This window comes from Rattus norvegicus, chromosome 12 (assembly GCF_021556685.1).
Source record: "Rattus norvegicus strain SHRSP/BbbUtx chromosome 12, alternate assembly SHRSP_T2T, whole genome shotgun sequence".
In the NCBI taxonomy this organism is placed as follows: Eukaryota; Metazoa; Chordata; class Mammalia; order Rodentia; family Muridae; genus Rattus; species Rattus norvegicus.
Window position 1 is genome coordinate 33,634,817 of NC_141545.1, and position 22,808 is coordinate 33,657,624.

Genomic DNA, 22,808 nt, shown 5'->3' on the forward strand with positions numbered 1-22,808 from the left:
AATAAAATTACCAACTCAACCAGGACCAAGACATGCAGGTGACTGATGAAGCTTTAGGCATCCCGGAACTGACTCCAGAATGAGGAACACAGCTACCCAGCATGCCACTGCCTCCAGCCCTGGTTGCCTGCTCAACCCTTGTGCCAGCTAGCTTTATGTCAACTTAATACAAGAAAAGGGAACCTCGATTGAGAAAATGCCCCCATAAGATTTTTCTGTATGTAGGTCTGTAGTGCATTTTCTTAATTAATAATTGACAGAGGGCCTAGCTCATTTCTGAGTGGTGCTGTCTCTAGGCTGGTGGTCCTAGGTACTTAAAAAAAAAAAAGCTAGGTGAGCAAACCAGGAGGGAGAAATCGATAAGTGTTCTTCTGTGTCCGTTCCTGCCTGACTTCCTCACTGCTCTGTAACCTGGAAGTTAAGTTGCTTCTGGTCATGGTGTTTGGCCACAGCAAACAATCCCTTTCGTTGGCTTTCAAAAGTATTCAGGGACGTTCCCCGGCAGAGAGGCAGGCTTGATACTAGGCCTGGTCCCAGCCTGTGAGGCCTAAGTCTGGAGCGGGTAGATAGTCCTGGGGTATGTGCTCCCTTTTCTGCAGCTTGCTGGCTGAGTCCTCAAGCCATTGCTCCTTTCTCGATGTCTCCACATTTCAGTGTCTCCATTGGTGACTCAGGGACACACTTAAGGGAGTCACTAACCACTGCTCTTCCCTACTAGAGACTTTGGTAGCCAGAGCCTGACAGAACGATGTATGGGAGGTCAGGCCTATCTTGCCTGAAGTCTAGAGTCTGAGCCACACAGCAAGATCCTATTGTGACTTGGAGAAATGTCTCAGTGCAAAGCACCAAGTAAACTGCCCAGCCCTTGGGCAGATCCTGTTTAACTCCAGCTCCAGGGGATCCAACCGCCATGCTGTTCTGTCCTACGGGAGCACTGCGTTCACACACACACACACACAGACACACACACACACACACACACACACACACACACACACACACAGACACATACACACCAGGTATGGTGACACACACTATTTTGGTTTTTTGTTTTATTTATTTTTGTTTTTATGACACAAGGTCTCACTGTGTGACGCTGGCTGGCATGGAACTTGCTGTGTGACCAGGCTGGCCTCTGCCTCCTAAGTGAGTGGTATATATTTGAATCCCAGCTTTAAGGAGACTGAGGCCAAAGAATCAGAAAGTGTCTGACGATTTCAGACAGAATGAACTTTGGTCAATGTGGGCTACAAGAGACTCTGAAGACAAACAAACGCTTCTCATGTTTTGTAATGTGTTAGCCAATGCTACCTGAGCACTCTGGCAACAAGAGGGCCATACCCAGATGCCCTTTGACCTTGGACCAGAACCAGGAGTCAAAATAAGCCTTTTCCTTGTCTCTCACCCAGGCCAGAGAGTTGTGGGTTTGCCACAGAAAAGGGACTAATTTCTTTGTATGTGTGTGTGTGGCACGCATGTGTGTTAGGTATATTCACATGTGTGTTCCTTATTATGTACACCAGGCTGGGCTCAGACTGCAGTTTCCTCTTATCTCCTTTCCTTGCCTCCTGCTCTGCCGAGGACATTCCTCTACCGTGAGCTAAGCCCTGGGTCATTTCCCCTGGAGCAGCTGTGTGCAGCTCTGGGAGCTCGAGACCGTCTGAGGTCGTTCCCCAGCTCCATTCTATGGCGGTGCCTGACATTGCCTACAACACAGTCATCAAAGTGCCTGAATAGCTCCCCACTGTGTACAAGTGCGACAGAGGCCACACAAGCCTTTCTACCCAGAGGGCTGCATAGCCATGCTGCCCCATCTCGAGCCCTCTGCCCTTCTCTGACCCCATGTTTCTTGAACCCAAGGCACAAAGATTTCTTTTCATCTTATTTTTGTGATTTTTTTTCTCAACCAATCCTGAGATCAGGAATATTTGAGAGAGGGGTCAGGCCGAATAAACAGTTCTCTGAACGTCCAGGAAATGGCTGTTGTGGCTTTGAGCATCACGAACAACCTGGCCAGCTGTGTCATAATGGCCACAGATGTCTATGCAGGCTCCTCCTCTTCCATTGCCGCGTCATTGCTAGTGCTTTTGCTCTGCTCATCCTCTGGACCTGCAGGCAGGATGCTGGTGACAGTGTGCAGGAGAGCTTCAATCTGCTCCTCCGTGAGCCGCTCTTCACTCTCTTCCACCATCTACAAGGGAAAGGATGCGTGTCGGGTTTAGGAGTAAGCCTCCCATCACAGCCCGCCCCAGCCATACAGGCCACAGCAGCCCAGCACTTGGTCCTGAGCCAGCCTGGGCCTCATCAAAGATCCACAGTAGGATGAAACCAGTTCAAATCCCAGCTCAAGCCAGAGTAGGCACAGAATCACAAAATGAGTCAGTGAAGCCGATTGTCTGTCTGTCCATCTGCCTCTCTGTCTATGACCAGGCTGGTCTCCAACACGGAAATCTGCCTGCCTCAACCCCCCGAGCTAAGGGTGTGCCACCACCACCATGCCCACCTTGTTTCTCATTAGATGAAGGGAAATCTAACTATTCTACTTCCGTCCCCATCCATATGTGACTATGTCGGAAATGCAAAGAAATTCACCTTTGGGGGTTGGGGGGAGTGTGTGTGACATGGCCCTAGGTAAACTTTTGGACTTCACAATGAGCACCTCTGTCACTGGAGTGGTATCACCCACTCATTGGATGCTGCTCTCGTGGGATACACAGTTTCTATCTTTGACTAGTTCTCCTTCCCTGGCACTCACCAGAACTCTGTAGGGGCTTCTGTGTGCTGGAGCCACACTAGGAATTTTATAATCTTACAACACTCACTATAATCTTAGCAAGAAGCAGAACTGGACTCTCAGCCTGGCATTCCCAGGCGGAAAGCCGCCAGCTAACATGGTGGTTTGGCTCTTAAACGTCCCTCAAATGCTGTGTGTGGAAGGTTTGCTAGAACTGCTAGTAGGTGGGGCTTAGAGGGAGGATTAAGGATACCAGGGGTGGAGGGATGGGGGATGCTGGGACCCTGGCCTTTTTATTCTTTGGTTCTAGTTTCTCGAGGTGAGCAGTTCATGGCATGATCATTGTCACAGGCCCACAGCAACAGGGTCATACATACTTGGACTGAATCTGAAACCATGAGGCAAAATAAACCTTTCTTCTTTGTAAGTTGATTGTCTCGGGTATTTTGTTAGAGCAAGAGAAAGTCAGCTAACACACCCCACAGGGCCCCACTTGCCTCAGAAGAATGCAGAACAGGAGTCTGACAAGAAGGAAAAGAGAAGCTGAAGAGACGATAGCTTAACCAGGGCTTAAGAGCACTGGCTGCTGGTGCAGAGGACCTGGGTGGGGTCCCCAACACCCATGGCAGCTCATAACTACCTGCAACTCCATCTCCAAGGAAGCCAGCACCTTCCTCTGGCCTCTGCAGGCCACATACACTCATACAGGCACACACACAAGACACAGGCACATGTACACATAAATAGAAAATACTAACTCTTTCTGATTTTTAATTTACTTGTATTTTTAATGTGTATGAGCATTTTGCCTACATGTGTACTACTTGTGTGTCTAAAGCCTGCTAAGACCAGAAGAGCATATCAGATCCCTTACAACTGGAGTTAAAGATGGCTATGAGCCGAGTGGGTGCTGGGAACTGAACCTGGGACCTCTGGAAGAGCAGCTGTGCTCTTACCTCTCCACCCTCATAAAAATACATCTTTAAAGGCAATATCAAGTACTCAAAGACTAGCTTCACGTGGCGACGCGGGCATGTAACAAGCACTTCCTAGATGAAGGTTTCCTTACAGCCCTCTGATACAAAGGGTGTCACAGAAAGAACCCTGGCAAATGTAGGGAAGTAAAACAAAGAACAGGTTCCAATCCTGGCTGCCTCCTCTCACAGACACAGTGCTGTTCATTTAAAGATATATGTCCAAGAGCACACCCCAGGTGCACACAACACCTCCACTCTGCCCGGTGGTTTCCAGAGTTAGAGAATAGCTTTGGGTGTTCACGTAGGGAGTGACCTGAGCAAAGCTATTTTCTAAGGTTCTTTCGCTTTACCAATTTAGACAAGGTCTCAAGTAGCCCAGCTGGTCTCAAACTTGTCACATAGTAAGGATACAGTTTTGAATTTCTAATTTCACTGTGGCCACCTTCCAAGTGCTGAGATTATTAGAACTGGACCACCAGACTGGGTTTGTCCAGTGCCAAGAAAGGCACTCAAGACTTTGCACTGGCTAAGCCACACATCTTTAGCCTGAATAAACCTCTTTACTGAACGTGAACCAATTTTTAGAAGGAATGACCGGAAGGGGCAGCAGGGAAGAACTAGGGGGACCCTAGGACAGCACTGTGAGGCCAAGTCCCAAGGGCACACCACCATTCCTTTGTGACTTCCCACAAACATGCTATCTACCAGGGACCCCACAGCCACTACAGCTGGCTAGGTCAAAGACAGGGGCAACAGTAACTAAGAACAGAGCACCCACCAACTAAAGGCAAGACCAAATATCTACACCGAGAAGCACTGGCAGCATCCTGACTCCATATACACGAGCAACCAAGACAATACGCTTTCCTCCAGAAGCCAGAAACCTACTGCAACAGGCCCTGGGAAAAGCAATGTCACTGAAGCAAAAGACAAGGACTTCAGAGTAACAATTATAAATACGCTCAAGGTCCTTAAAGAGGATGCGAATGACCGTCTTAGTGAAGACCAGATAAAAGAAATGGGTAGCTCAGTCAAATAAAAAGCTAAATCTAAAAAAATTTTCAAAAATTAAAATCTAGGCATTAAACACCCAGGAAGTCTGGGACATTATGAAAACTCAAAATCTACATATAATAAGTGTAAAGTCCCAGAAAGTTATTTTTAACAAACTTATAGAAGAAAAATTCCCCAGTCTAAAGAAAGAGACACCTATCAGGTACAAAAGGCATACAGAACAAAGACAGGATATTAAAAGCTACAAGGGGAAAACCAAGTTACATATAAGGGCAAACCCATCGGACTAAGACAAGACCAGTTATAATAATAAAAACAGCAAAGTACTGACATAAAAACAGACATGTTCATCAATGAAATAGAATTGAAGATGCAGACACAATTCTACATATCAACAGACACCTGACTTTGACAAACAATCCAGAAATATACACTGTATTTTCAAGAAGTGGTGCTGATCAAACTGGATAGGTGCATGTAGAAGAATGAAAATAGATCCAGACCTACCATCCTGCACAAAACTCAGTTCCAAGTGGGATCAGTTACAGGGCAGACGTAAGACCAGACAGTCTGAATCTGACGGAGGGGAAGCAGGGCATAGGCTTCGCCTCCATCGACATAGGAAAGAACATTCTCAACAGGATACCGGATGCCAGAGGCATTAATAGCAACAATTAGTAACTGCTACCTCAGGAAGCTAAAAGGCAATAGAGAACACACCATTATGTGAGCCAAGCAGCAGCCTACGGCATGGAGACAAATCTTTACTAATTGTACACAAATTCTTTATCTGTTATACATAGTGATGATTAGGACCTAGAACATGCAAAGAACTAAAAAGACTGAAGACCAGGAAAACACCCAATATTTTAAAATGGGGTACAGAACCAAACAGAGATCAAAAGACACAACCTGAATGTCTGTGAACGCTTATTGAAGAAACAGACAACGCCCTCGGCTATCAGGGAAATGCTGCGAACTAAAACTGCTCTGAGGCTCCCCCTCGCCTCAGTTGGAAAACGAATGACCGTGGATGCTTGGTGAGCATGCAGCAAAGCGGAACAGCTTTCCGTCGCTGACAGGAGTGCAAAGGATACAGTCACCGTGGAAATCAGTGCGGAGCTTCCTCAGAAGGGAAAACTGACAGACCTTATGACCCAGCATCACTCCTGGGCATATATCCACAGGACTCTTCGTCTTCCTCTAGAGACGCTTGCTCATCCATGTTCACTGCTGCTCTGTTCATGACAGCCCGAAACCAGAAACAGCCAAGACGTCCATCAACTGATGAACAGATAATGAAGCAATGGGATATTGTTCAGCTGTCAAGGACTCTGCATAGGAATGGATACAGCTAGAAACAACCATCATCCCAGGTAAGGCAACCCAGACAAACACGGAATGTTTTCTCTCATATGCGCACACTAGCCTTTAAGCTTTAATATGTCTTTTATTTACAATGCCCACAGAGATTAGGCTGCTAGTAAGTAACCAGGGGGAAGGCAGGGGTCCTCCAAGGAAGGAGAAATAGAAGAGACAGGCATGTGGCACCTGCCTTTAATCCCAGCACTCAGGAGTCAGAGGCAGGCAGATCTCTATGAGTTTGAGACCAGCCTGGTCTACACAGTAAGATCCAAGGCAGCCAGGGCTATATGGAGAGACCCTGTCCCAAAAAACATAAACAAAACATAAACAAAAGGGATGAAGGAGGAACCAGAATAGGAGGATTAAATGGGGATGGAGGGCAGGGAAGGGAGGAATATGGAGAGGGACAATTAACACCAGACCCTTTGAAAGCCCACACGGAAGCCTGCTAGCAGAGAAGCTTCCTAGAATGTATACACATTATAAAGAAATTCCCGGGGCTGGGGATTTAGCTCAGTGGTAGAGCGCTTACCTAGGAAGCGCAAGGCCCTGGGTTCGGTCCCCAGCTCCGAAAAAAAGAACCAAAAAAAAAAAAAAAAAAAAAAAAAAAAAAAAAAAAAAAAATTCCCAAGTAGACATCATATGTGACCAAGTAAAAACCCCAGTGCCAGGAACGGTTTACTTCTTGATAAGTCATGGGTCAAAGAGGTCCCCCAAATCACAGGGTATTTCTAGCGGCACTGTTACCCCCACAACCTGAGGGGGAGGCCCTATTGCTGAAGATGCCACTTACCTATGTTACCAAGGATGGAGAAACAGAACTAGTGCCCAACTAGAAGCTTTACGCCTACTGACTCACATACACAGCGCTAGAAGGCGCGCGCGCACACACACACACACACACACACACACACACACACACACACACACACACACACACACACACACACGCCAGAGGAGAAAAGCAGGCATTCGCATCACCCAGCCATGGAACCTGTGCTCTGGGTATATTGGCATAAGAATAGCACAGACGATGTGGGAGGGTCCGACTGTCTGCTGACTGGATTTAAGATCCACTCCATGAGATGGGGTCCAGGTGACACGGCTAACATGGCGAAGGACCTGAGACTGCACAGGTCCTTGGGGAAACATAGCAACCATTCTGCTAAGGGAACATAGGAATGAAATGACTCCTAACGACGTGCTGCCACACCCATAGATAACACAGCACTCAAGCCTCATCTGCGGCCTCTTCTTGCCGCCACAGACGGGAATGAACACAGAGACCCACAACAGGACAATGTGCAGAGTCAGAGGTTTTGGAGCGCTCGGCTCTAAATGAGATGACTTTATCAAACCCCTCCCATCAAGGCTCAGGGACCTATGCTCAAGAGCTGCACAGGGAAGATTCCCAGAGCAGAGGTGATGGAGGACACCAAAGAAAGATACACCTAAGAACTTAGAGATGGTGTCGCACACACGAGACCTGCACACACAAGGGTAACCCATCATGGAGAAGAGGGCGGAGGGGACGGGGACACTCACGCTGAGTCCAGCCCCTGATCAAGAGACTATGCAACTGAAAACCTACTGGGGAAAGGAAAACCAGTTTTCTCCAATGGAGTGACGCTGGGCTTATCAGTCACACTCCAGGCCAGCCCCACGCCCAGGAGTACGGCCAACATAAAGCAGACTCCATGTTTGCCATACTTTTTGGTATAGTTTGGTAACTTTTGTCTTATTGGGGGTTTTTGTGTTATTTTAAGTTTCATGGGGTTGTGGTTTTTTTTTTTTGTTTTTGTTTTTTTTTTTTTTTTTGGTTCTTTTTTTCGGAGCTGGGGATCGAACCCAGGGCCTTGCGCTTCCTAGGCAAGCGCTCTACCACTGAGCTAAATCCCCAACCCTGGGGTTGTGTTTTTTTCCTTTGAAAGAGAGAGAACATGAAGTTCGAATACAATCAAAATGTATGTTAGAAAATGTTTTAAAATAATAAAAAAAAAAAGAGAAAAGAAACAATTCTTGAAAAAATGCATTTATATAGGTATGTTGGTACATGCCTAAATCCCAGTACTAGGGAGGCAGGGGTAGGAGGATCAGCCCAGCCTGTAAGCTCACGAGTAACTGGCCAACACGGCCAATTAGCAACCTGGCTAAAGCATCTCTGGAGAGCTCCACCATACAACAGAGGAGCCACGCTGGAGCCATCCTGACCAGGGCGCTTCTGGGAGGGGGTAAAGTGCAGAGCCCTAAAGCCTGAAGCCAAGACACGGGCGGATGAGTAACGGGAGGCACGGCACTCGGAGAACAGCTTTCTCTGCTCCATACCGGCTCCTTCTAGAATACCGAAGCTGTCCAGCGGGATGGAGTCCTCTGGGGTGAGCTGGGTTGGGGCCCTCTGAGGCCTTCCTTGGCAGGTGAGAACCAGTGTCACTGCCCTCATCACAGCCTCTAGGTCTGGTGGCTGCCATGCCAATCAGGAGTCAGGAGGTGTGCCTGGAGCAAAGGGGCAATAGCTCTCCAGTTCCACCAGCTCTGGTAACAGCAGCAGCCTTTTTATCAGAACCAGATCCTCAGCGATCCTCAAGAGTTGGGAAGCTGTTCTAAAACATACGATTCTCAGTTCTCAGGCACAGAAGGAAACCCAAGCAGCAGTGTGCTAAATGATATACACTCAGAAGAGAATCTTTTCTTCCAAAAGAAAGCTTAATTACTCCTCTTGGACCACTGTGGTGATCAACAACTACACCGTGCCTCACCTCCCCCCACAACACAGGCGAAAGGCTCAAGGCCCCATCTCAATGTTCTCCTGTACCAGCGGGCGAGCTGTTCACAAGGAAAGGCAAGTGAGACTGGAAAACCCCAAGTGCCAGCAGCCAGCTCATGGGGAAAGACAGATCTCTGCATATACAAAGCTCTCTTAATCCTTGGAGGCTGCCAGACAAGTCACTCCCCACGGGAAGCCGCCAGCCCGAGCACACGGCTTTCCTCACACGACCCCAAAGCTAACTAAGGCCAAGCGGCTCTAATCAGAAATCGAAGGTTTTAAACCCTAAAGAACATTAAAGCTTCTTTCATTTTTCCAAGTTGTTAATCTTTATGTATGTATGCACATGTGTATGCCACCTTGTGTGTGTGTGTGTGTGTGTGTGTGTGTGTGTGTGTGTGTGTGTGCATGCGCGCGCACAACGTTGGGAATGGTCCTCACCTACGTGAGTCCAGGTTTCCTTTCGTTGTTCCCTGCATATGTATGTCAGGATAGCCGACTCCCACAGACTCTCCTCTCTTTGCCACCCACCTCCCTAGAGGAGCCCTAGGATTACAGACACTACACAACCAGCTTTATGTGGGCTTGGGGGATTTGAACTCGGGTCCTCAAGCTTGTGGGGCAAGTACTTTACCCACTGAGCCATCTCTCCCTCCCTACTACCTAAGAATTGGGGAACCCTTCTGAGTGCTAACGTGCCATCTCCTTAGGTATGATTAGATAGAAAACTGTACTTCTGACCTCATTTGATAGGTTGCAGTTAAAAAAAAAAAAAAAACACTGTTTACCAAAAACAGTGAAAACAGTGTGTGATTACTTTAATCTATATGTTACAATATATGTGAAATGTGGCCTTAAGTGAGATATCCTGGGGAGAAGGTTCAAGACTAAACACAGAATCCATCTTGGATAAGGCAAACCCAGCCACTGTAGCAACTGGGATAACTTCTGGCTATTTGGCCCAGCGGCCCACGGAGCCTCTGAACCGTGAACTTCCTGGACTAAGTTGCAGTGAAGCCTACAGCGAGCACCGATGGGGCCTGGAAGAATGCAGAGTGAGCCATGGAACTTAACGTGCAGGACAATGACCTGGGGTCACAGGGCTTCTTGACACACCTACAGAGGGCTCCAGGACTGTCCCAAACCGACTACAGCACAGCAAGCTGGACTCACACAGTAGGCCCACTTCTTCACAGAGCCTCCCAGTCAGTGGACAGCCACCAAAGGACCACAACAAACCCCAGGGAGGCACTTCTTGCTCTCAACTGAATTCTAACAAGCATGGGTGGTACAGCTGCTGTCTGAGTCTGGGGAGAACACATGGCTGTAGTTACTACAGAGAAGCTCTCCAGTCTTCTGCTCTCCAACGTCTGAGAAGCCCTCATTCCTCATGCTCTCAGCCCTGGCAAAGGGCTTGCTACCTTTTGCAGCCAATTCTAGCGGAGGGAAAACAACTCTGACTAGAAAATGGTCTAGCCACAGGGAAACAAGGGTTTGTAGAAGGAGAAGGCCCTGAGGAAACACCACGCCAGTCTTCCTGCTGGGTGTGATGGGTGGTTTTAGTCAACCAGACTGTGTCCTAAAGCATACCCCGTCAATTGGATAGGTTTTGGGTGCGTCTGTGCTGTCTCTGGAAGCCTGTGTGTGGGGTAAAGGACTTGATGTAGAAGGTCTACTTCTAACACAGGTGTGTGCCGTCAGCGTGGTGGGGGCCAGGACAGCACCATTCTTCCCCCAAGTGTGTCCCCAGAGGACACCCCAGCTCAGGCTCTGGCCCTCAGGCCCTGTCAGGCTTCATACTGTTAAACCGTCAGCTTCCTTGGTACTGAGGACTTCACACCCGCACTGGGTCACTCTTCTAGTACCTTAGGGTCTTCAGCTTATAGATGGCTTTGGGGGCCCTCTGTGCTCCCATAACCTTGGGACCTACTCCCCTAGTTAGCCCCCTCTCATCTCTGTCTCTGGAAACACAGCTTGGAAGGGGAACAATGTCAAGGCCCCGATCAGACCCCAATGAGCCACTCGCTGGAATAAAAGGTGAGAATCTTGGTCCTCCTCCAACACTGAAAGTGACACCGACTAGGTTCTCGGAACATGTCTGACGTGGCTGAAGCACTCCGTATCAGCTCTCTCACTAAGCGACCCCAGAGCTTTCCACAGGCTCAGGATGGGGCCAGGCTAATCCTCATGTCTCCATCTGCCACTCAGCAACGAGCAGCATATGGTGCTGATTAAAGCTGGAGGACACCCAACTGTGGTCCTTAACCCAGGGACAGGGATTGCTTTCTTGATCTTACTCTCCTGTAAGCTGAATCTCATTGTCTAGAACAATGAGGACATACAGTCGGGACCTGAGTTTAGCATAGGGGCCAAGTCCCCAGGAAGCCCCCCCAGAATGGAAGAAAATTTTCATAATTTAATTTTTGGGTACATTCAGAAGGATAGGAAAAAACTCTAGGAAGACAATAAAGGTTTTAGTCAAAAATTAAGTACATTATAACCTCTGAAATGTTGTAAATAGGAAATTCTTGAAGATCATAGACATTCTGTAGCCACTGACTTCTATACTCTTTGTAAATTTTACAAAGAGCTGACTGCTTTTGTTCTTGTTTTTCATTATGTATATTTTTTCAGGATAGGGATGCATTATGTGACCTGGGCTGACCTCACACTGCCATCCTCTAGCCTCTGCCTCTACAACGTAAATCACAGGCATGCGCCACCAACCCTGAAGTCCTGGCTGTCCTGGAACTCAGAGTTCTGCTGCCTTTGCCTGCTGAGTGCTGGGATTAAGTGTGCACCACCACTGCCCAGGAAAGAGCTACAAGCACTGGAAACCAAGTTACCATTTCTCAACGTCTTTTCTGGCGGTGGTAGGACTGCTTGCTGGTGCTCTGGCCATGTAACCGGAGGAACCTGCCACATAGCTCGTGAGAGAAGCCTCTCCCAGGCCCTCATCTTCACTTTCTCCCTAGAGCAACCCTGCTCCATCTCCACACACCATTGCGGAAGCTCTACACTGTGGCTGCTGCTTGAACTTTATATATTCTGTGGCCCCGCTAGATATCTTTAGGCAGGGAAATGAAACCACATTTATGGTTTTAGAAAGTGATATGTAAGCCAGGTGTGCTCACACTTGCTTGTAATCCCAGCACTTGGGAGGCTGAGGGGAGTGGAATCATGGGTTCGAAGCCAGTGGGGCTGACTGGGACATCCTTCCAGACAGGCATTTACAGAGGTCATAAGCAGGGAGAAGGACGAAATGACTACAGTCTGCATTGTGTGACAGCGACGGAAATTAATGCTGTGTAGTAGAGAGAGACAAGCAGAGGTGGGAGCAACAGAAGACGGGGACAACTGGCTATCAGCTAGAGCAAGAGCCTCTGCTTAGAGGGCCGGAGAGGAAAACATGTGGAAGCAAGAAAGACATGGAAAGGTGGGTGTGGGGACACTCTGAGTTTAATGTTTTTCTGCAACATCTGGTTGGCTATAACCCCCACAGGCAAGCCATGGTCAGAAAGGTCTAGAAGATCAGAACACAGGCTGCCAAACCCATTTAAGGAATTAAATTTCTAGCTTCCCACTCCCTCGTGTCCACATTAACTGGGACCAAGCGCAGAGGCCTCTGGTCTCTCCCTTCACTTATGGCACGGGGTGGGTGTGCAGGCTTTGGCTCGTTCCTTCTCTGCCTTTCTGCGTCTCCAACCCACAAAACAACCCTGGAGTCCAGGCCCTTCCCCCACTCACCAGCTGGATCTCAACAGCGGTCATTGGCCTGTGATTCAGCAGCTGAAGCTTCTCGGCTCTGTCAAAAGAAAAGCACAAACTGCTTAAAACCCTCATGCCCTGCAGGAGTTTGGGGCTCGACCAAGTTACTCTCAGAAGAGAGCTGGAGGGCCACTGCCACGTGACCCGGCAATGAGGAAGAAGGAAGAAGCAGAGGCCTCTCAGAGGTCCATGTGTGCCTGTAGCCTACAGGGCACACAGGCGCAATGCTTCCTAAAGAGTTTCAAAACCAGATTGGACTGAATCGGCTTAGTCAGCAGAGGGCTTTCCTGCAGGCCTGAAGACCTGCGCTCCATCCCTGACTTCTGCAAGGTGGCAAGAGACAACTGACCCTGAGGGTTCCGCCTCTGATCTCCACAAACTGCACACCCACACTCATACAACGGAGAAATAACAACAACAACAACAACAACAACAGCAACAACATTAAAAGAGGACTCTTGCTGTGCACGGTGGCCCAAGCCTTTGATCCTAGCACTTGTGAAACAGAGGTAGGCAGAGCTATGCAAGTTAACCAGCCTGATCGATAAAGCGAGACCCTGTCTCACAAAACAAAGCAACGACAGAACTCCCCATATTTGTTAGACTAAGTTTTACTTGAAAAAAAATTTTTTTTGGTTCTTTTTTTCGGAGCTGGGGACCGAACCCAGGGCCTTGCGCTTCCTAGGCAAGCGCTCTACCACTGAGCTAAATCCCCAACACCTTGAAAATTTTTTTAACTCATGTTTTCTTGATTCAATTAAAAAAGTGGATTATCTTCATTGGTTAGTACTGCTTAGAAATTACTAAGAATTCAGTTTTGAGACTAAGATTATAAATTGCTCAGGTTTGTTTTGATTTCTTTTAAAAGTAAATTTTATTTTTATTTATTTTTTTAAGATGTATTTATTTTATGTGTATGAGTCCACTGTAGCCGTCTTCAGACATACCAGAAGAGGGCATCGGACCCCATTACAGATGGTTGTGAGCCACCGTGTGGTTGCTGGGAATTGAACTCAGGACCTCTGGAAGAGCAGTTGGTGCCCTTAACCGCTGAGCCATCTCTCCAGCCCCTTAAAAAGAATTTTTCTTTCTTTTTTTTTTTTTTTTTTTCTCGGAGCTGGGGACTGAACCCAGGGCCCTGCACTTGCTAGGCAAGCGCTCTACCACTGAGCTAAATCCCCAACCCCTAAAAAGAATTTTTAAATGTTTATTTATCTAGTGCATTTGTGTGTGTGTGTGTGTGTGTGTGTGTGTGTGTGTGTGTGTAAGCCATAGCACACATGTACACATGTGGAGGTCCAAGGACAACTTGCAGTTGTTTCTCTGATTCCAAAACCAAACTCAGGCGTTCAGGTTTGTCAACAAGGACCTTCACCCACTGAGGCACCTCATTTTTATTTATGACAGGCTGACCCTGAACTCGGTATCTAGCTGAGGATGACCTTGAACTCCTGGTCCTTCTGCCTCATTCTCAGATGCTAGGGTTACAGTATGTGATGGTCAATGTGTCGTCACCTTGACTGGATTTATCACCATCATGGAAACATACCTCTGGACATGCCTATGAAGTAGTTTCTAGGTGAGGTCAATTGGGGGTGGGCTGATTTGGATGCCATCATCCCATGGGCTGGGCTCTTAGATTAAATAAAAAAGGAGAAAGTGAGCGAGCACCAACACTGAGTCCAGATGGAGGCTGCAATGCCAGCGCTGCCTCTGACTCTGGCTACCATACTTTCTCCCCATGACGGACACGCCCACCAATGATGAATGTACCCTCCAATGACAGACATACCCTCCAATGACAGACACACCCTCTAATGATGGACACGCCCTCCAATGACAGACACACCCTCTAATGATGGACACGCCCTCCAATGATGGACACACCCTCTAATGATGGACATGCCCTCCAATGACAGACACGCCTTCCAATGATGGACACAGCATTTCTCTCTCAAATGGCTTTAGCACAGTAAAGAGAAAAGCAGCTATTACAAAGTGTTACTCGAATTTGAATTATCTTAGTAAAACAAAAAGAAGCCAGCTTGGTGGCTCAGGCTGGCTGGCTCAGGCCTGTTATCTCAGAACTGAGCAGGCTGAGAGAGGATAGTGAAACTTGAGCCAGCCTGGGCTTTGCAGATAGTAATTACCATCTGACCTCAAACTTGGTATAAGGCCAAGGATGACTTTAATACCTGATCTTCGGGCCTCTGCCTCCTATCAGGATTACAGCAGTTATCATCTGACACTAGAGATCCACAGCCCACTGCTGAAGGTTAAAAGGTGAAGGACTTTAAGGGTTTATTTAATCTTACTTTTAGTGTGTGGGCGTTTGTTTGCATGTGTGTTATGTGCACTACACATGGACACCAGAAGAGGGCATCAGATTCCCTGGGACTGGAGTAACAAATGGTTATGAGGCTGCATGTGAGCGGTGGGAACCCAAACCAAGTCCTCTGCAAGGGCAGCCAATGCTGTTAACCACTGAGCCACCTCTCCAGCTCCAGGGACAGGACTTCAAAGGGAGAGCAATGGCTTCGCTTTCACCATCCCTACCCAGGTGATGAGTCCCACACTTCCATCTCAGTCCATCGAAGGACTAAAACTCATCTTTTAGTTCTGTTCAACACAAATGGAGTTTAAGATGACTCTAGACAAAGATGAAAAGACACACCACAGTTGCCTTAGCCAGGGTTTTGGGAAGCAGTGTGAGCCATGCCCCTCCCCGGCCTCAGTGTGAGCCATGCCCCTCCCCGGCCTCAGTGTGAGCCATGCCCTCCCCGGCCTCAGTGTGAGCCATGCCCCTCCCCGGCCTCAGTGTGAGCCATGCCCTCCCCGGCCTCAGTGTGAGCCATGCCCCTCCTCAGCCTCAGTGTGAGCCACACCCCTCCCCAGCCTCAGGTTCAGGACTGGCAAACAAACCAGAGTAGCACTTAGAGCACTCATGAGGGTCACGAAAGGCCACACCTCACATCTCGAGTGGCTGCTATCATCACTTACTTGCCTCCTTTCCATCTGGCTTCCAAATAGGAAACACTTGTAACTGACACCGAGAAGGACGGACCTGTCCACGCTTCCCGCTACTCAACCACCCCAGCTCACATTAGCCACATGCTTCCAGCAGAAACATTCACCAAGACAACGGCCCCACAACAGTTTCGCCACTGATGCAGGTACTAACAATGGCAGCACACACGTCGTCAAGATCTATGCCTCAGCATCCCCCAAAACACTTATAACCATCTACTCAACAAACGAGGTTTCACGTAGTGGAGTGCTGGCCTCAGATGCGGGAAGCCTTGTGCTCAGTCCACAGCAGCATGGGAAAGCAAGAGGGAGAGAAAAGATGGAGAGAGACACCAAGGAGAGCATACGCAGAGAAGAGGAAAGGGCAGCTTTGCACTGAGCCGAGAGTGTTCTGGGCAAACAGGGGGTGGGGATGCTAGGACTCCTGCCTACCATTCACAGACCCTGGGCTCCTCTGCAGGACCGTATGATGCCCTGACCAACCTCTGATCTGCACTCCTGTACATCACAGCGCCACCCTTTCCTGTTGTCCACTTGTCTTTCTGACTGTCCTCGTGTCTGTCATCCTCCCCTCCAAGCCTCTTAGGGATGTCCCCATACAAAGGCACAATCTCAAGAGCTGCTGCAGGCTCTGATGGAGAATCCATGTTGCCAAGCTTTGTGAGCTGAGCTTCAGACCTCTCTGGTCAAGGGCCTCCCACACATCTCCACGCAGATACACCAGATGCTCTGAAGTCAACACATCTGAGCCATTGTGACTTCTTCTCCAGCACACTAGCTCCTCAATCTCCTCCTAATCTGGAGGACCGACAGTCAGAAACCTGGGAGCCACCCTCACCACTGCCAAGCTCACCTCCCGGGCACTTTTCTTATGTGCCCTCCTCACCATGACCTTAAATCCCTCCACCCTCTTGGTAACAGGACGACAGCTCCATCCTCTGGGCCCTTCCGCTTTTCAATACAAGTAAAATGTCTTTAAAAGACTGGAAGAGTGTGGCTGGAAAGATGGCCCATTGACTAAGAGCTCTTGCAGAGGACCCAGGTTTGGTTCCCAGTGCCGACATGAACTATTTCAGAGACTCCGACACCCCTTCTTCCCTTTGTGGACACCAGACAATACACATCCATGCATGCATGCCCTTCCCAGGAAGTCTAGAGGTGCTGAATCCTCTGGGTGCTAGGAACTAAGCCCAGGTCCTCAGCAAGAGCAGCCAGTGCTTTTAACCCCGGCCCCGTCTCTCCAGCCATGGTCCTCCCAGAGGTGTTGGTATGAATTTGGATGTCTCTAGTTTACCCCAGGAATCCTGTGAACCCTGCTCTTCAGTAGTCTACCTTCGAATATCTCCACTTTTCTGAAACGATCTAAACAAACCATAGACTGATCCAGAAAAGCCTCAGGCCAATCCCCAACTCCACACCTTGCCTAGCAAGCAGCATTTCCTCAGCCGCATCCAGAGACTTCCTTCATCTTACCATCTCCACTTATAAACAAAACAGTATGCCCTAAAACAGACAGTCAGAGCCTCTCCATCACAGCACTGAGAGAGTCAGACGGCATAACGCAGATGTACTCTGATGGGCAAGCAAAGGAAGGGCTGGGGAAACCCTGAAGCTTGTGGGAACTCCAAGGAGGTAAGCAGCAGGAGTTTATGTTCTGAGAGCAGATCTGGTTAGGCAACTAGGGAAACCTGAGAATCTGCCATCTGTACTTGGGCTTGGCTGGTCTGAGGTACACGTCCCAAATCTACGGTGTTAAAGCCATGGAATAACGTGTGCAGAACAGAAGATGCTCAGAATGACTGCAGACCCAAGTGAGCCGGCTGTAAAAGCAAGGGTCATTCCACAGAGCTGTGTGCCTTACAGCGGTGATCTCAGGACAGGACTAGGGACTGTGAGTCAGATACTGAGAAACAGAGAGTGCAGGGCCAATGTAAAATGTTAAAGGATCAGTTTTGGGTGGAAACTCGGGTAACACACTAAATAAAAACAACTACTTAACACACAGTGCCAGAGTGACTTGGAGTTGATCTCCAACTGTATTCTGATATCTATGCCAAGTCAAACAGAACATGTCTCCTGGCCTGCCCTCAAGGACTCCAGCAGTGAAGATAGCCACACAAATAATCCCTGGAGCAAAACAGAAAGAAGGTGACTTCAAGGTCAAATGTGAGATTGGAAGAACATGCCAGCAGCTCCTCTGTTAGACATGGCTCCGTTTGAGAATGCACTGCCTGTCCTAGTTGGCACGCAGCCACACAGGCCAAAAGACAGAAGCCAGCCCCAGTGAAAGAAGCTTACTGGATCCCTCTACTGGCCATTTACAGCACTGCCAGGGGCTCTTGCCCAATATGATAGATAATTAGTTTGAAGACAGCAGATTGGGAAAGGGAGCCAATAATGCTCTATTGAAGCGTCCTTTCAGCTTATGTAGACTACAACTAATTTGAATCAATCTGCAAACTGGTTCCTATTTTATAGGGGTCTTCTTTTCTCGGGGTGGGGAGCAATACTGGTGCTGGAGCCTGGAGCCTCAGCCACGCCAAGCCCGCTCTCCACCGTGGAAAAGACACAGGGACCATATCCAGATAGTCCACACGAACAGCTGGAAAGGACTTGAAATCCAATCATGAGAAGCTCAGGGATTAAGAGAATGCAGGGGACCCGAGTTCAGTTCCCAGCACTCCTGTCAGGCAGTTCACAATCACCTGGCTGTCACTCCGGCTCCAGGAGCCCAAGCCTCTGGAATCCTGGGGCATCTGCACTCACCTGAACTTACTGACACACAGACATACACATTCGAATAATTAAAATGACTTTTAAAAGCAACCACCATACTTATTAGTGCCTATTGCCAGGGTTAGCAATGAAAACCCTCGGAAGTTTGGCTACACACCACAAAACGAAGGGCAACATTAACCAAGGCTTTGACGGGATCGCCAGTCTAAACCATCTGAACATAATAGTCAAAAGGCCCAGGATACAATTTACAAAGTTATTTCAACCAGGAAAATATGACTTATTTTCAAAGGAAAGGGAGAGATAGCAAACTCATGCTAACTCAGGGATCTTGGAATTATCAGAGACGTCAGCTACTACAACATAAAACAAAGGTAAGCAGCCTTGAAATGAATGGACGACCAGTAGTTCTAGCAAGACGACGTCATTCCAAAGGGGGAGGGGATGAAGGGCGTGGACACAGCACTGGAGAGATGGCTCAGTGGTTAAATAAAAATACTGGCTGCTCTTCCTGAGGACCAGGGTTTAGATCTCAGCACCCACAAACCTCTGGAACTCTAGCTCCAAAGGATCTGATGTCCTCTTGTAGCTTCCAAGGGCAACTACACACACTTAAACACACACACTTAAACACACACACTTAAACACACACACACACACACACACACACACACACGCTTAGAAGATGTTTGTGTTCAGTGTTCTTTAGAGAACTTAGCACTGTGTGAGCCGCCGTCATCCTGAGGGACAGGACAAAGCGGGAGGGCTCAGTGGATCAGTGACTCAGTAATACCCCCCTAGCACGTGTGAGGCCTCGGGCTGATCCCCAGAATCAATCATCCAACACCAAAACACTGAGCAAACAGACAGCGGGTTACAGAGCAACTTTTGGAAGTTATCAACCCTAGCGCTGATCCTAAAGACACGGGAAGGTTTTCTCCTAATGCAAACCCTTAATCTGTGTTTTTAGCTTTCGTAAACTAAACTCACATATCAAGGGCCAAGAAAAGGTGCTGGTAGGCACCTAATGTTCAGACAGACTATAATCAAGCCGCTTCTACCTCAAGCACACAAGTGTCACATGACTTCATCGATCGACCTTATAGAAAGCAAACGCTGCTTTTTCCTGCACCCAACAGTGCTGGAGATGAAACCCCGAGCCATGCTAGGTAACTATACTCTCAACTCAGTGCTCCAATCCTGAACCTTTTACTCTAGTCTAGCTGTCACGACAGGCGGGAAAGGGCTTTGTGAACTGGGACCCTAAGAAAAGCCTCTGAGGTAAGCACGACGAGGCTCTACAAGGCCATGTGTCTCAATCTCAGCTGTCTTTCCACAGCACCGTGATCCTACCTTAAACAGTACTGTGTACAGCTCTGAGGCCACAGTGCGACTGAATGCAGACATGGCTGCTGCTTACGGTTATTCAGAGGCATTGCTCTCACCGCATTTCTCGTTACCTGTCATCTCCTAAGGATAACTTACTTGGTCAGCTTGTGGCTCTTCATTGCTGTGAGGAATTCTTGGACAATCGCCGGACTCTGGTTCTTACATGGAGTTTTCGATATGTATTTTAATGTCTAAAGAATAAATACACAAAAGAACGGCAGCATAAGTTATAGAAATTGTGAGGCTTTTAAAAAGGGTGTATTTTTATTTATGAGTCTGTGCGTATATGTGCAGCTTAATACAGATTCTTATGGAGGCTTCGGGACCTCCTGAAACCAGAGTTGCAAGCAGCTGAGTCACCTGGCGTGGGTGCTGGGAGTCAAACACCCTTTTCACGCCCTAGGATATAGAAATTTGAATAAGCTGGAGAGAAGGCTCAGTGGTGAGGAGTGCATATCGCAGAGAAGCCGGCTTCAATTCTTAACACCTACGTGGTGACTCACAACTGGCTGTAACTCCAGCTCTAAGGATCTGATGCCCTCCTCTGACCTCCACAGGCAAACGAGCATACACACGTGCAGACATACAGCAAGCAAACACCCATCCACAGGAAATCCTGAAAGAAGGAACTGAGTAAGAAAAGAGGAAAGCAGTGCTAGAGTTTAATATTCTAAAATTTTCAGAATTTTAAGTATTTTTTTTTTATTTTTAAATTCTACGTTTCTGGGGAGGGGGATGGGGGCTTATGTACAGGTAGCCGGGAAAAGAGAATAATTTTTGAAATATAAATAAAAAAATCCAATAAAAGAAAAAAATGTTATGTCTCTCTGTATGTCTGCATGTGCATGTTTGTAGAACTGCAGGTTCCTGCAGAAAAAGAAAGCCACACTGGATCCCCGACACTGGGGTTAGCTACAGGTGGTCATGAGCAGCCCAGTACAGGTGCCAGACACCAAACTCAGGTCCCCTGCAGGGCAGTAAGCTCAGCTGCTGGGCATCACCCCAGCCCCAAGACCATCAAGGGCTGGGGCATACAGCTATCTATGTTCCCAGCCCAACCACGGCGCTTTGGTGTTCGCTGACTCATCGCTTTAATGTAATACCTTCCGGTTCCCAAATTAGGAGAGAACAACCTTAGGAATTAGTTTTGCTATCTTCCTTTTTTCTTTATGCTTTTGGATTTTCTAAGTTTTTTCTTAAACAAAGCATTGGGGTTTTTTTGTGGGTAGTAAAGAATCTGGTCAGCCAGGTGGGGATATATGCCTTTAAACCCAAATCTAAAGAGGCAGGGACAAGGGCAGGGGCAGGGGCAGGGGCAGGGGCAGGGGCAGGGGCAGGGGCAGGGGCAGGGGCAGGGGCAGGGGCAGGGGCAGGGGCAGGGGCAGGGGCAGGGGCAGGGGCAGGGGCAGGGGCAGGGGCAGGGGCAGGGGCAGGGGCAGGGGCAGGGGCAGGGGCAGGGGCAGGGGCAGGGGCAGGGGCAGAGAGATCTTTATCAGTTCCAAACCAGCCTGGTGTGTGAGTTCCAGGCCAGCCAAGGCCTGTCTCAAAAAACTAAAAAGAGGAAGAAAAAAAGAATTTGCGTTCGCATAAAGAGAGTTTTATGCGAACTAGCCTTTGTCCTAGACTGGTAGGTAGTGATCTTGAGGTCCTTGGAATGCTACACCTGGGCCCCTGGGTCGTAAGCTTATCAGCATAACTTACTGGCTGGCCCCATCTGTACAGTTTTAGAGCAAGGGTTAGCTAGCAGTGAGACCAGTGCCCTCAGGCCCAGCGGGGCCTCCCTGTGCCCCATGCCTGTGCCCCATGCTGACTGTAGGAAAGTAACATGGCCCCAGTCTAGGTGACCACAGTGGGAATTATGACTTGGGTATCCTTGGTTTCTTTTTATTCTCTTGGCTAATTTTAACCCTTTCTTTGTAGCAAGCTGTCACTGTGAATGTAATAGTTTCTATCCTGGGACCTGAGGGGGACCCGCCTCTCCCTGGGCACTGGACAGATGTTAAGCATTGCTAAGACACTGTTAAAATCGTTCAGTGTTATTTCTGTTCTCATTGAAGCACTAATTCTCTCCATTCCTATGGATAAGCAAAGATCCTGTGGGAGGAGACACTTTCATCCCTGAGTTTGGGCTCTCCCATACTGAGTTAAAGGACTATCGGTCAAATAGTCAGTGGGCTACCGTAGCCATTTTGACGTCTCCCTAGAGGTCTTGGGGACCTGCAATCGCTGCTGCTTGCTGTGGGTCCTCACAGGACTCTTTCGAACAATCTATACTGGGTTTTATTTTGGTACCGCAAGCCACGATCAACTCCGGATGATCCTGCACACATTCCCACAGGAGCCAGAGGAAAAGCACTTCCCTGATGGCCCTGCAGAGGGTCTGCTAAGACTTGTATGAGAGAGACAAGGCTATGATTGGAGCAAACATAAACCTTCATCTGCATGAGAGGCCTGCTGAGGTGCCGACAAACACCCCTACCATGGCTGCTCTTAATGGCAATCTGCCACACACTAGAGCTCACCCGAGCAGGCAGCCTCACTTACAGAAGCATCCAACTGCCTTAACTGATGTGGGGAGTCCCACCCAGATTGTGGATGGCACCTTCCGCTTGCGGTCCAGCTAAAAAGGGACGTGGCAGGAAGAAGCTCATCTCGCCCTTCTCACACCACTTCCTCCTGTGGCTGAGTTAATTTGCCCCATTGCTGATGTCAGAAACCATTTCCAAGTTCTCATCGTGGACAAGGGACCAGAGCTTTCCAGGAAACGAGTGGGTTTCCAACCCCAGACAGGGACAACTTAGGCGCCCAGCCTTGTGGACTGAGCAACTACCAGTGGCCCCCACCCCAACTGTCAGAGAGCCATTGTGGAAAAACTACTCTGCCTGCTGAGGGACTAAGTCTCAAGCGCCAAGTGGCTACAGGGTCCTCAGCTCTCGGTGTGATTCTACCGTTGTTACGGTTTTAAAGCTAACAGTGTGCGTGTATGAGAGAGAACTTTTTTTCATCCCATTAAATCCATTCCTCTAGAGAACCC

The 22,808-nt window shown here is 48.4% G+C and overlaps 1 protein-coding gene across 9 annotated transcripts in view; it reads right to left on the reverse strand.

Annotated features, from left to right (window-relative positions):
• Positions 1–1,037: 1,037 nt before the first annotated feature.
• The window catches only part of Crcp (CGRP receptor component), a 56,105-nt gene continuing 34,334 nt past the window's right edge, over positions 1,038–22,808 (reverse strand). For 4 of the 9 annotated variants that reach the window (XM_087577536.1, XM_087577537.1, XM_087577539.1 and 1 more), the window contains 3 exons: positions 19,871–19,965; positions 12,602–12,659; positions 1,038–2,191 (listed from right to left, as the gene is read on the reverse strand). In XM_087577536.1, the coding sequence (XP_087433662.1) occupies positions 2,042–2,191; positions 12,602–12,659; positions 19,871–19,965 (303 nt within the window). In that variant the 3' untranslated portion in view covers positions 1,038–2,041. Of the gene's footprint in view, positions 2,192–5,874; positions 6,010–12,601; positions 12,660–13,516; positions 13,865–19,072; positions 19,966–22,808 lie in introns of those variants that run through there. The other 5 variants (XR_015633851.1, NM_053670.3, XR_015633853.1 and 2 more) reach the window with 5 other exon arrangements.